At 42.5% G+C, this 14,996-nt stretch overlaps 3 protein-coding genes across 3 annotated transcripts; 1 reads left to right on the top strand and 2 right to left on the bottom strand.

Annotated features, from left to right (window-relative positions):
• Positions 1-888: 888 nt before the first annotated feature.
• On the bottom strand, positions 889-11,684 carry LOC109464505 (fibropellin-1-like). The gene is made up of 8 exons (XM_019761511.1): positions 11,507-11,684; positions 11,202-11,312; positions 10,830-10,940; positions 10,584-10,694; positions 10,336-10,446; positions 10,087-10,197; positions 1,945-2,115; positions 889-1,070 (listed from the first exon to the last, which is right to left on the bottom strand). The coding sequence occupies exons 1-8, from the start codon at positions 11,682-11,684 to the stop codon at positions 889-891; spliced, it is 1,086 nt and encodes a 361-aa protein (XP_019617070.1).
• On the top strand, positions 5,987-8,758 carry LOC109464657 (olfactory receptor 5AK2-like). The gene has a single exon (XM_019761693.1). The coding sequence runs from the start codon at positions 6,400-6,402 to the stop codon at positions 7,876-7,878; it is 1,479 nt and encodes a 492-aa protein (XP_019617252.1). The 5' UTR covers positions 5,987-6,399; the 3' UTR covers positions 7,879-8,758.
• A 415-nt stretch (positions 11,685-12,099) lies between the features above and the next one.
• On the bottom strand, positions 12,100-13,579 carry LOC109464504. Its single transcript, XM_019761510.1, has 3 exons — positions 13,055-13,579; positions 12,853-12,880; positions 12,100-12,242 (listed from the first exon to the last, which is right to left on the bottom strand). Exons 1-3 carry the CDS (start codon positions 13,577-13,579, stop codon positions 12,100-12,102), a joined length of 696 nt encoding a protein of 231 aa, XP_019617069.1.
• Between the last annotated feature and the right edge of the window lie 1,417 nt (positions 13,580-14,996).

Here is a 14,996-nt window from a genome sequence, read left to right as displayed (position 1 = left end):
GCCAAAACAGTTACTCAAGCAACTGGACATGATTTTGTCAATTAGTTTTTGAATGTTAAAAGCAAAACAACGGATGTTAAAAAGAAATTAAAAAGAAATGCCGACTGCTGAATGCCTTAAATGTATGAACGAAATACGGAACGCAATAAAAGATACATATAAGGATCATATTCATGTTATTCCTTATTGCTCACGACCCTTGATTTTCTTCATGGTACACCTCAAATCATCATTTCTGTATGATATGTATTATGGCTCAAATTTGCCTTGTATTGTTGTTAGGAATGAACCATTTTGTTTTCGGCTTGCGCAGTTTAGTCATAGTTTGCTGAGATTGACTGACATATACATACACCTCGAAGTGTGGCCGTGTCGCTAACTGACCGTAAACTTGTCCTGCAAGTAAACTGGTAACCTACGTTACCTGACCTACATAATTTATGCAGTTGTAAGAAAATGATATTTTTCCAGTTTCAGCTGATACATAATTTTGATGTAATGGCATTGACTTTTGGCCTAGTCTGGCCTGGCCTGCCATGGCCTGGCATCACCGTGATGGCATGTCGTATATAAAGGGCTTCTGCAATCACGGAACGTACGTACGTTATGCTGAGGTCACATTTCCAAACCGGGGCCCGGCCGGGCAGTCATTTGGAACGAAGTATAAGAGACAACAAAGCACAGAAAAGGTTGAAAAATATCAACAATGGAACTGTTTACGTATATTCTTGATGAAAATTGTTGATTTTTCGTGAATTGAAACAGCCCGGCCGGGCCCCGGCTTGGAAATGTGACCCCAGCATTACAACGGTCGAATTCATCTGGGCACTAAGCAGAGCCTAACGGCCGGGCAAAAATTACACAATATATATTCCACTAGGCTTTAGGCTACGTTGATAGAAAAAAATCACACACCTTGTGATACAAATGGCCACATTCCTCATTAGCCAGGAGATAGTTGTTAGGCTCGCCCCGAGCCCAGTTTCTGTAGTTAATAGGTGACCCATCTGTCCACTTCCAGCATCCAGATTGTTTATACAGTCCCATCCAGACGTATGTATCTGCCCGTGCTGATATCAACGAAAAACAGTCTGATATGTTTGTTTGTTTGTTTGTTTGCTTTTTAAAGATTTTTAAAAATCTAAAAAGATTCAGACTTATTCATTGCAGGTCTCTAAGAATTAAACCCATATCTTCATTTTACAATCATCTTTGTTCTTGGTGGTTTGCTAGATTTTGCTACCTCAATCGACTGTAATGTTATGGGGAGGGGCCTTTTGTGTGCAATGTCTTCTAACATAAAATCGGGTCAGATATATCCACCATCCTGAAAAATGCATCCAAATAGATCTCCAATGCAACGTAACCTTGTATAATGCGCTCCTGTGTATCTTAACTGTGTATACCTTCGGGTAATGCGCTAGAGGTCTCTCCATGGCCAACGCACTGTTTTTGTCGAGATGGTGGTCTGTATATGCAACCCGGGGGAGGGGCAAATATTAATGGAGTTACTCTTTTTCAGTATTCACCAAGGCGCATTTTCACCCCCTAGTCAATGTGACAAATTCAATGGATAAAAGTCTAATAGCAGACAATATTCATGGTTCAAACAATAACATGATTGCTATTGTCTTTTGTTTCCATATGAATGCCCTAGAATGGCGTAGAATATCTTAGGGTGAACATTTCTTCAAGATGTTAAAATTTTTATTAAATAGTTACCAGGCAAATTTATACTTGAAAAAAGATTAATTTGGTAAAGGCTTTCGTCCCTCAAGAGGCGTGTTTTTATAGTCCCTTAGATAATTTACCAATTACCCAAAGTACTAAGAATCCTGTCTACAGTGGTGACTTGTACGATGTTACCATTTTCGGCAAGTTCACTGAATGGATCAATATTCCTGACAAGTTTTCACCATTCATGTACATAAAAATATCACCCACCATTCAAGATGCGACGTGTAATGAATCTGTTCTCTTTTGCGTCTTTGATGGAGGCCAGAATTGCGCCGTGTTTTGCACATCGTAACTTCGCTTTAGACCAACTGGTTCGATCTGTCATCAGCTTGTAGCAGTGGTTGTTATATTTCCTCCATCCAGCCGGACATCGCAAGGCTGTAACAAACATTATTATGATCAATCAATCAATCAATCAATCAATTAATTAATTAATCAATCGATCGATCAGTCAATCAACCAATCTTTATCAACAGGCAGCATATCAAAGAAAATCATACAACTGATGTTGATTTGTTGATGATGTATTTTCTTTTATACATGTTGTTTGAAAACAATTTTACTACTATAGAAGAAGTGGATAAATTCGTCTTCTACTGCCTCAAAAGAAGTAAAACCCAGCAAAATCAGTACCACGTACGTTGTAACATGTAGTATAATGTTAGACGTAGTCCCTTATATCATTGTATTTTCTTTCATACATGTTGTTTGTACCTGCAATTAGCCCTCGGGTATGTATTTGCAATAAACTTTCGTTATTCCCAGATGTTGGCCTTGATGAGGAAGCCCCCCCCCCCCCGTACATCTAGTTGGATCTCTGGTGACGGTGCACATTTAATAATTGAAAGAATTTTGTAATAACTGTTGTTTACTGGTGTTTACGCGTTCGATAACTTTCCGGTGTCCTTCGTTCCTTTTTGCATTGTGAGATGGCATCCGGCGCTTCACGTCAGAGGCGAATAACAAGAATGTTGCAATAACTGTGAAACTGTTCATCCACGGAATCATCCACGGACACAAAGACTTAGACTGCGACAGATATTAAAAACTTCATGTAAAGATCATCGGTTGCATAACTTGGACGTCAGAAGAGAGTTTCATATACAAAGGTTGCCAACAAACAACATTTTTTCTCGCTGAGATATCACGTTCTAACTCCTGAATAAATTGGCTGTCTTTAGCCAGTACTTGCAGTTGAGCTCACAGTTTGAAAGCTGTCAATATGGAAGAAGACACGGACAGTTCGTCTGTAGAAGATGACACGAACCATGTTCTGTCCGTCGGCTCAACATCCCGTGCTCTACAGACGGCGTATCTCATCATCAGCCTGGTAGTGTCGGTAGGCTAGGATGCGGCCTGCTGCTCATCTTCTTGGTTTGGAAGAAAGAGTATCTGCAAAAGCCCAGCCACTATCTGCGGTGTAACCTGGCGGTAGACGACATCGTCTTCACCGGCTGCCTGATTCCCGTCCGTGTCTACCTATACGCACATTTCCGGCAAGACACAAGCGGGGGACAGACGACAGACAGACACTACAGTTTGAAAGAAGCTGCTAGGAACCCAAAATTACACCACATACTTCCAGTCCCAGCATCGTTCAACTAATCATCAACCTACCACTTCCTTGAAATATGACCTCAAACTTTGAAGCTCTGCTGCAATACCTAAAACAGCAACAAGGAGGCCCATTATCCAGCCCATCTCCAACCTCATTATTAATTTTTCTTTTTCTATTGTCTTTTCAAACCTCACGGCCAGGGCAGCCCAACTAGCCAGTAGCTGTTAGAAAAGGCTTGCCCTGCTGACACACAGACAAGACAAAACATTACAGGAACATACAATTACAAGGTGGCTTAACAATTTACAAAGCTCTGTAAATAGAATAAACCCTCTACAAAGAAATGTATGAAGGATTTCATGTGGAGAGGGTCAGTTAAGGTCAAATGAGCTCAATGAATGGTTGAGCTACCCTTCCACTGGTTTTGCACCGGGGAGATCGTTGTTATTCAACTGTGCCCACTTCTTGGAGATCGGAAAAGGGCGATACATAAAACTACTCGTGTCGGAGAGGATTTGTAAATGTTGCTCCTCAAATGCCGTGCAAGACGAAAATCATTTCATCTCTAATTGTTCATTTTATGACGATATCAGAAAACAATTAGTTACCATCGTGTCCAAAGTGCTCCCTTACCTTCCCACTATCCCCTTTCACGAGAAAACAATTTTACTACTATAGAAGAAGTGGATAAATTCGTCTTCTACTGCCTCAAAAGAAGAAGTCAAACCCAGCAGAATCAGTACCACGTATGTTGTAAAAATGTAAGTATAAATGTTAGACGTAGTCTCGTATTGTATTTTTCCTTCATACATCATACATGTTGTTTGTACCTGCAATTAGCCCTTGGGCATATATTGGCAATAAACTTTCGTTATTCCCAGATGTTGGCCTCGATGAGGAAGCCCCCCCCCCCGTACATCTAGCTGGATCTCTGATGACGGGACACTATACACGTTGATCATGTGCTGCCACATGTATTCATAGGTCAATGACATTTAATAATTGAAAGAATTTTGTAATAACTGTTGTTTGCTGATGTTTACGCGTTCTATAACTTTCCGATGTCCTTCGTTCCTTTTTGCATTGTGAGATGGCATCCGGCGCTTCACGTCAGAGGCGACTAACAAGAATGTTGTAATAACTGTGAAACTGTTTATCCACGGAATCATCTCCTAACGAAGGCCAGCGACAGCGTCAGACACAAAGACTAGATATTAAAAACTTCATGTAAAGAAGATCCGCTGCATACCTTGGACGTCAGAAGAGAGCTTCATATACAAAGGTGGCCAACAAACAACATTTTTTCTTGTTAAGATATCACGTTCTAACTCCTGAATAAATTGGCTGTCTTTAGCCAGTACTTGCAGTTGAGTTCACAGTTAAAAAGCTGTCAATATGGAAGAAGCCACAGACGGTTCGTCCGTAGAAGACGACACGAACCATGTTCTGTCCCTCGGCTCAACATCTCGCGATCTGCAGACGGCGTATCCCATCATCAGCCTGGTGTTGTCGGTAGGATGCGGCCTGCTGCTCATCTTCTTGGTTTGGAAGAAAGAGTATCTGCAAAAGCCCAGCCACTACCTGCGGTGTAACCTGGCGGTAGACGACATCGTCTTCACCGGCTGCCTGATTCCCGTCCGTATCTACGCACTTTTCCGGCAAGACACCAGCGGGGGACAGACGACTAACAGACACTACAGTTTGAAAGAAGCTTCTAGGAACCCAAAATTACACCACATATTTCCAGTCCCAACATCTTTCTACTACTTAATAACCACCAACCTACCAGTTCCTCAAAACATGACCTCAAACTTTGAAGCTCTGCTGCAATACCTAAAACAGCCACTAGGAGGCCCATTATCCAGCCCATCTCCAACCACTTTATTTATTTATTTATTGGTTTGGCTTTTCAAACCTCGCGGCCAGGGCAGCCCAACTAGCCAGTGGCTATTACGAAAGGCTTGCCCTGCTGACACACAGACATGACAAAACATTACGGAAACATACAATTACAAGGTGGCTTAACAATCTATAAAGCTCTGTAAATAGAATAAACCCTCTACAAAGAAATATATGAAGGATTTCATGTGGAGAGAGTCGGTTAAAGTCAAATGAGCTCAATGAATGGTTGAGCTACCGTTCCACTGGTTTTGTACCGTGGAAATCGTTGTTATTCAACTGTGCCCACTCCTTGGAGATCGGAAAAGGGCGATACATAAAACTACCTGTGTCGGAGAGGATTTGTAAATACTGCTCCTCAAATGCAGTGCAAGACGAAAATCATTTCATCTCTAATTGTTCATTGATGATGATATCAGAAAACAATTAGTTACCATCGTGTCCACAATGCTCCCCTACCTCCCCACTATCCCATTCCACGAGAGAACAATTTTACTACTATAGAAGAAGTGGGTAAATTCGTCTTCCACTGCCTCAAAAGAAGAAGTCAAACCCAGCAAAATCAGTACCATGTATGTTGTAAAATGTAGTATAATGTTAGACGTAGTTTCTTATATCATTGTATTTTTTTTTCATACATGTTGTTTGTACCAGCAATTAGCCCTCGGGCATATATTTGCAATAAACTTTCGTTATTCCCAGATGTTGGCCTTGATGAAGAACGCCCCCCACGCCGTACATCTGTGTGGATCTCTGGTGACGGTGCACTATACACGTTACTCATGTGCTGCCACGTGTATTCATAGGTTAATGACATTTAATAATTGAAAGAATTTTGTAATAACTGCTGTTTGCTGATGTTTACTCGTTCTATAACTTTCCGATGTCCTTCGTTCCTTTTTGCATTGTGAGATGGCATCCGGCGCTTCACGTCAGAGGCGAATAACAAGAATGTTGTAATAACTGTGAAACTGTTCATCCACGGAATCATCCACGGACACAAAGACTTAGACTGCGACAGATATTAAAAACTTCATGTAAAGATCATCGGTTGCATAACTTGGACGTCACAAGAGAGTTTCATATACAAAGGTTGCCAACAAACAACATTTTTTCTCGCTAAGATATCACGTTCTAACTCCTGAATAAATTGGCTGTCTTTAGCCAGTACTTGCAGTTGAGTTCACAGTTTGAAAGCTGTCAACATGGAAGAAGACACGGACGGTTCGTCCGTAGAAGATGACAAGAACCATGTTCTGTCCGTCGGCTCTACATCCCGTGATCTGCAGACGGCATATCTCATCATCAGCCTGGTGCTGTCGGTAGGATGCGGCCTGCTGCTCATCTTCCTGGTTTGGAAGAAAGAGTATCTGCAAAAGCCCAGCCACTACCTGCGGTGTAACCTGGCGGTAGACGACATCGTCTTCACCGGCTGCCTGATTCCCGTCCGTGTCTACGCACTTTTCCGGCAAGACGCCAGCGGAGGACAGACGTGGTGCTCGACTGAAGCACTGGTTGCACCCGCAAGTGTGCTGTCCATGTACGGTACATACATCATGATGGCAGTAGATCTGTACTATTTCGTGTGCCACCCCCTACACTACCATGACAAAGTCACCACAAAACGCGTGGTCCTGGGTATCCTGGCGTTCAGGGCCTTCTCCCTATTCGGCGGACTAGCGCCTGTGGCCGTCGGAGGACTGCCCGAATACAACCAGCGTTGTGAGTTTGAGCCTGCGAACAGTACTACCTTATCTGCCATCTTCAGAAGTGTGAACATAGTTTTCATGTTACTTGTTGTTCTCTCCGTCCTAGTGATCTATTCCCGAATCTTCAAGGAGGCCAGAAGGCAACAGGAAAGGGACGAGAACCGTGACCTGTGGGTGTTCCAGACCAAGGCGTTCAAGGTGATGGTGCCGCATGCTACCGTTTTGACCGTTTGCATGACCACTGCCGGCTTCCGCATAGCCACGCACCGAGGTCTGATCAGTGAGGAGCAAATGTCGCAACATGCCCTGATCGTCACTGAACGTGTGGCCTTTCTCCTGTTCCTGACGCTATCGTCCGTGGCCAACCCCATCATCTACAGCTTCCGGCTGCCAGAGTTCCGCCGAGCCTGCAGGGAGCTGTGCGGATGGCCGACCAACGCCAACCCGCCGGTGGCGGTACCGACACGGCGGCATCGCCAGGACGACACGGAGATGGCCGTCTTCACCGGTCCTGGGCTGCGCGGTGGGCCGGCCTCCGAGTTGGCGCCAGCTCAAACCTCTCCAGAGGGCCTGATCATGCATTCCACGGCGGGGGACATGCCTTCCAACCAGGCACAGAAGCAGACAACACCGACAGACACCATCCCAGGACCAGTGTCGGGGCACGCCGAGTCAACGCCACTTCCCGGACGGGAGGACGCGACCATCCCAGGACCAGCGACTCGTGCAGGGTTCCGTGGCCGTGAGACAGTCTCAGGACCATCGGTCCGGCTAACGGTGAGGGCAGAGGTGCACGCCGAGCCGAGGCCACGTCCCGGACAGGAGGACGCAACGGTAAACCTCCCCGGACAAGTATACACAGACGCCGAAGAAGAAGACGTCCCTACACTAACGCTGGACACAGAGATCGACGAGGCAACAGCAGGACACACTTTGGACCGTCCACCATCGTATCGGACATTGGCAGGGGAGTAAGATGATACAAACCAGCACAAGAAAGGCAAACCCTAAAGAAGATCTAGAGTTGGCGTTTTCTCGACTATCCACAGGGATATTCGGAGGTAGGCTTGTTTTTATCGATCTTTAAGATTTGTTCATTTACTTGACACTGAAAGACAGAATGCTATTCCACAATCCTGATCCATGCAACTTGGAACTGCAATTGTTGGCTTTCCTTAACATAATGTTGTAATGCTTTGGTACGAGTAATACGTATCATTGGCCTCATTACAAAAAAAAAGTTTTGGACCATCTTAAATTACATATTTAAGCAGTTATACCTTTGCAGACTCCCGCACATTCAAAAGAGTTCATTCTTAAATCCAAATCCTATTTGTTCCGTTAGCCCTTACTCTCAGTTAGTCGAGCTTGTCTCGAAAATTGATGTTTCTGACTTAAGGAGAGAAGATTCCGACCGTAATTAGTTAAATGCCTAGGAGTGGTCGATAGCCTTGCACTGAGGAAATGTGTAAAAACACTCCAGAGTAATTGTGTTGTGTAGGGGTCATGCTTGTTGATAGCACTTTTACGATTCCTAGATTTTAGTGTTTCCGGTTCTGTCTGGTTATAGTGAAAATTTACTGAGAAGTTCAATGTGTATGCTCACTAAAAACTTTAGGTGATGTACAAATATATGTAGGATTGCGTACATGTTTTTGTCGTTGGCCATTAATGATTGTCCCATGTCCAGTTCAATGTGTATGTGTCAAAATGTAGTGAGTGACCAGTCCCTCAGACTTAAACTAAATATGTTTAAGAGTCATTTCACGAGAAAACCAGGCAAAATCAGGCAGAGGTCGGAAGATGGGGGTCGGTCAAATCGGCTCAAACTTTGTATGGATAATACATGTATGCATGTGGAACTGATTATAGTTTATGGAATGACTCTTAATTTATTTTGTACATAGATCCTCAGTATTGTTATTTATGTAATATATTCCGTATACGCTGAACGGCATAGCCTGAGTTGTAAATTGATTGTTATGAGTTTGACATGAAGTTCTTGGGCAGTGAATTTAATGTTAAGTAGTACATTTTTTTGGGTTTCTATGCCATAAATATCTATGTAGCTCTTTGTTATGTTATCTCATGTGGCCCATATACACATTTCTAAGTGGCTAATAAAATATGGTGGCTTGTACATTTATTGGCTCCTAGTATCAAATGAATGAATGAATGAATGAATGTATGAATAAATAAATAAAAAAATAAATGAATTTTTATTTTCGTGTCTTGCGACTTTTGTCGCCAAGCCCATATGGGCTTATAAGACACCAGAACATAAACATGAACATAAACATAGGTACAGAAATCATAGAAACTTAAACTGCATTTCCAGAACATGTTGCGAGGGGGACAAAACCACACCACTTATTCCTGACAGGGAAAGCTATCTGTCACTAAAAATCGAAGACTATAGCATGTTCAGGACAAAAGATAGAAAAAACGGAAGTTCTGCTGCAGTACCAAGACCATCCACCAGGAGGCCTATATTTGATCTTGACCTTTGTCTTCCTACGACCTACCAACATACCAAATATTATCACAATCCACAGAGGCATTCTGAAGTTATGCTGACTACAAAAGTGCGGAAGCACACACACACACACACACACACACACACACACACACACACACACACACACACACACACACAAAATACCTCCATTTCTCATGGAGGTAATAAACCATGAGCATTTGTCTGTAATGTAGCAACATTACATCACAACAATACGTACCCATGGGAAGATAGTTCTAAATGGTATCAATAATCCATTACTTGGATGACCCGTGGTTGACAGAGATGTGACCGTTGCTTACATGTACAAGGCATCGCGGTCACACTGCTGTGTGCTGTTTGTAAATGTCAAATGGAGTCAAGTTGGCCAGTATGAACACAACTGTTACAACAAAACTCACCTTGCCGACGGTTCTGTCCAGTCCATCTTTGCTTGCACCAACGTCTGTGTTTGCCATGTTGTTTTGCACAGCGCCAACGCTTACATTGATTCATGACACATTCATCTACTTCTTAAAAGGAACCGAATTTGATTAACAATCAGCATAAATGCTTGGAGAAGCTTAGAACCATTATTCGGTGATGAGAATGAAGAAAAATGTATCATGCATTTTTGTAGGAAAGGGCTACTTTCAAACACAGTGACTACACTAGATGGATCTCACCTTGCCGACAGTTCTGTCCAGTCCATCCAGGTGAGCAGGTACACTTGTAGCCGCCATCTTGGTTCACACAGGTTCCATGTTGGCACAGATTTCTGGCACACTCATCTACATCTGCGTGAGAGAAACAGAAATTAAAAAAATCAAGCCATAACACCTACATTTAGGGTTTAAAGGAAAAAGAAAAGAACAGACATGCGTTACGTAGACCTTGCTGACTATAACAATTACAACAGCAACAAGAAAACTCACCTTTTTGACAGTTCCGTCCAGTCCATCCAGGTGAGCAGGTACATTGGTATTCGCCATCTTGGTTCACACAGGTTCCATGTTGGCACAGGTTTTTGGCACACTCATCTACATCTGCGTGAGAGAAACAGAAATAAAAAATCCAAGCCATATCAACTAAATTCAGGGTTTAAGAGAGAAAAAAAGAAACAGACATGCCTTACGTACATGTGCACTTTGCTGACTACCACAATAATAACAACAAAACTCACCGTGCTGACAGTCCTGTCCAGTCCATCCAGATGAGCAGGTACATTTGTATCCGCCATCTTGGTTCACACAGCGTCCATGTTGGCAAGGATTGTTGTTGCACTCATCTATATCTGTGTGAGAGATACAGAAAAAACATTAAACATAATCCCAGCGATATCATCAACCACTCCAACTTAATTCAGGGAAAAATAAACATGTACAGGTATGCATTATACCTTGAGGACTACCACCACAACAAAACTGACCTCGCTGACAGTTCTGTCCAGTCCATCCAGGTGAGCAGGTACATTTGTATCCACCATCTTGGTTCACACAGCGTCCATGTAGGCAAGGCTTTTTGGTACATTCATTCAGGTCTAAGCATATGGAAGAAAATAACTCTATGACAAAAAAAAAATTAACCATTGATCATTTGTCTGTAATTTCGAAACATTACATCACAACGATACGTACCCATGGGAAGGTAGTTCTAAATGGTATCAACTATCCATTGCTTACCCGTGGTTGACAGAAATGTGACCGTTGCCTACAAGGCATCTCGGTCACACTGCTGTGTGCTGTTTGTAAACGTCAAATGGAGTCAAGTTGGCCAGTATGAAAACAACAACAAAACTGACCTCGCTGACAGTTCTGTCCAGTCCATCCAGGTGAGCAGGTGCACTTGTGTCCGCCATCTTGGTTCACACAGCCTCCATGTAGGCAAGGCTTGTTGGTGCATTCATTCAGCTCTAAGCATAAGTGAGAAAATAAATCCATGACAAAAAATTAACCATGTGCATTTGTATCTGCCATCTTGGTTCACGCAATGTCCAAGTTTTCATGGGTCATAAAACAATAACAATAGCACAATAACAATACGTAGCCATGTAGACATTGAAAAGGCTAAAAGGTATCTAAATAAACTAATGTCAAAATTCCTCACCCGTGGTTGAGAGAGATGTGACGGATGACGATAAGGCCTCGAAGGTCACACTGCTCTTTGTAACTGGCAACGTTGGAGCCGTGTTGTCCACTATGAACTCGCCAAAAGCCGAGTTGTTATCCATGTAGGACGTCACCTGCCATGAGTTGCCGGATTCATTCAGCATGTCCAAGGTCATCGTGCCATTTTCACTTAGTTTTGAATCAAGCGCCATCTACAAAAGGAATGGTGGCCTTGAAAAGGTGCACTTAGGTCCACCGGTTCCACGTACATGTGTATGTGATTAATTGTAATAAATAAATATATAAATAAATAAATAAATGAAGCACATTTTGAGAAAATAACCGCAACGCAAAACAGTCCCAGTCGTTGAAAATGTCACATGAGGTGTTTCTTGAAAACTGCTACTGCTGGTAGCCTCGTTGCAGACTCCCCCATTTCCAGTTTCCCCAATTTTAAGTACCAGTAGTTTTTCATACCTAACTTGTTTTATTGCTCTTTACTTGGCCTCGCCCCCTAATAAAACAAAAACAAAACCGGGGAAATCGGCAACAGAGCCACACTTCTTGGCACTCGGCTGAAAAGAAGACTTCTTAGCTTACCCTCCCACCGTGGGTGATATGAGTTGCCAGGATGACAGAGATGACAACTGATGCTACGACCAGAAGTCCACAACCCAGTGCAAACCAGCACACTCTGCTAGATTTCCATTTTTTCCATATTTCATTGACATGCCCTGGGATAGAAATGGATTAGGAGTATTTCAAATTACGATAAGATGAAAAAATACATATACACCAATGGTTATCAAAGACAAGAATATACCAATGGCCAGTACCATTATGCAATCATCTTAATTAATGCATCGATAGGTTCGAAAAAATGTATATCGATGTCGTTTTAGTTATTCTACCACTAAAATTTGATATATGAATTCAGATTATTTTGTAAAACATGTTTAACGTAAACATACATTGATTTAGGCACATTTTATTCTTTCTTCTGAGATTCTCCATGATGTAGAATGCCGAAAAATTATTCCTTAATTCTTCTTTTCAACTTCAAGGAAACATATTTGACAGAGTTGATTTTCTGTACACAATCAATACCCCATGGGATTTTGTTTTAGTAGTATTAGCATTTTGTAGCATTGAAAAATATGTATATCTAGATGCTATATCTAGATGCACTAGTTTAAGAGAGCTGTGACTCAAGCTAAATCTATGTTAAAGTGAATTAGATATGTTACTCAAAATCCATCCAATTGCCAATCCGATGAGAAAAATATATTTGACCATGTAGTGACAATGTTGAGTTTGAATGTTGTACTTAATGTTGTAACATACCTTTAGCCCTGTATGCAAAGCTCACTTCCTGGGGGGCGTCGGTCCCTTTAACCTCCTCTTCTTTGTCGTAGTCGCGGGAGGAAGGCTCTTCCTCAAACCCGTTGTAAGTGTGGACATCCTCGGATTCTTTGTACCCCCCGCTAACATCCTCTGGTTTCCCGTAGTCGTGGGAATAAGGCTCCTCTTCAAACGCCTTTCTGACTTCAACGGGCTCCTCGTACCCGTAAACATCACCGTCTGGTTTGTGGTAGTTGTGGGAGCCAGATTCCTCCTTATACCCCTTGTTGACTACTTCCTCTGCCTCTCTGTACCCGTAAGTATCTTCGGATTCCTGCTCCGAATACACCGCTGCGTGCAGGTCTCCCACGTGAAGGCATCGCGGCTCGGCCTTGCCAGGTTGCGGGTTGGGGTAGCTGTTAGGAGCGGTATCTGTGCCATGGAGGCCGTAGGCGTGCTCGCTTCGTTTTTTGATATCTCCCCCAATACTCTTTTCAGGGATGGGGGGTACTTCTTCTTTTACCTTCTTCTTCTGTTGGATATTTTTACTTGTCGTGGCTGGCAAGTATACGCTGGGGACAGGTGTTCGGCGTCCTGGGCACATTTCTGGGGCATCGACATCTTCCTCTTTTCGGTCTGTCTCGTTTCCTGAACTTACTTTGGCGATGTCGATGTCCTCTCTCTTTGCATGCACTTGTACTGGAGATGGAATTTTCTTGGTTGTCGCCATTCCTGCGTCTGACAAAGTGGGGTCCATATTATCAGACATGTCCTTTGTCTTGCCAAGATCGACACACATACTAGTGCACTCATATATCAGTGTACGGATCGCTACAAAAGCGACACCGTATCATATGATCTCCCGAATCATAGAATGTAATATAATACTCTCCTTAGGAAAAACATGCAATAGATTACTTCCTGAGTTATGGTTTTGAAATAGCACGAAACGCGCGCACGCACACACGTACACACACACACACACACACACACACACACACACGTACACACACACCCGCACACACACACACACACACACACACACACACACACACACACACACACACACACACACACACACACACACACACACACACACACGTACATACACGTACATACACACAAAGCAACAATCGTACGCTACCACTAAAAGACAACGTCCTTTGCGAAGGGTTGTTATGTTACGATATGGACGATGTATAAAACCACACGGAATAACCTTCATTGGTGCATATATAACATTACTGATTCAGAAATACAAATCGACCTTGGAATGATTCGTATACAATTATGCACATCTCTGAAACATACAGGCAAAATAAGTAACACAAATTTATATTCAATACAGATATTGGAGACAAATCTAGATTTAAGCTTTCAATGTTTTTAATGGTAGTGTGTGGTTAATTTGGTATATGTATGGATCTTAGTAAGTCATATAGTTCTCCTGCTGTTTATCTTTGCTACTTCAATCACCATATGATGACAAAATATACATAATTGGTTGAAAATACCCAAAAAAATAACACTGTCATTAGTAGCACGACTTTTTGTCAACTTTTCTGCAATATTGTACAATATCATATCAATATAAAATTGCCCTATATCAATTGACGCTAACCGTTTTAGTAGTAAATATCTCCAACACACCCCCATATCATTTCAGATGCCTGTACATAAAACGTCAACAAAAAACTAAATATCTCTCTACGTTTCGTGTCATTTGGCCTACAATTCAATCAAAGATGATTTGTGGAATACATTCTTTTTAACACATCAGAATTAGAAGAAGAGACCAAACTGTAGCCAGGCAGCTGTAGGCTAGGTTTGCCCTGCGACTAATAGTTTCTACCCCGCCTGGCCAACTAAGGCCATCCCGGTGATTTTTGCCCGAGAATAACATTGTTACAGCCCTGGGAGAGACTGGTCGCCAGATCAAAGAAAAACTGACCAAAGAAATATCAGACAAGACAATGAATGGGAGTAAAATCTAGTACTTACAATTTTTGCTTGTTGAAAGAGAACGCTTGCAACAGAACAAGTTACGAAGCTAGCTTAAGGATGTCGTATAAGGATCTACATGTACATCCTTGGTGAACGAAAACACGACCAGACTTATCAAAAGGACATGAAACAACTGTACACCC

The sequence above is a fragment of the Branchiostoma belcheri genome, unplaced genomic scaffold, assembly GCF_001625305.1.
Source record: "Branchiostoma belcheri isolate BF01 breed outbred unplaced genomic scaffold, Haploidv18h27 scaffold14, whole genome shotgun sequence".
NCBI lineage: Eukaryota > Metazoa > Chordata > Leptocardii > Amphioxiformes > Branchiostomatidae > Branchiostoma > Branchiostoma belcheri.
The sequence above is the reverse complement of the archived record's forward strand: the minus strand, read 5'-3'. Positions and strand labels throughout refer to the sequence as shown.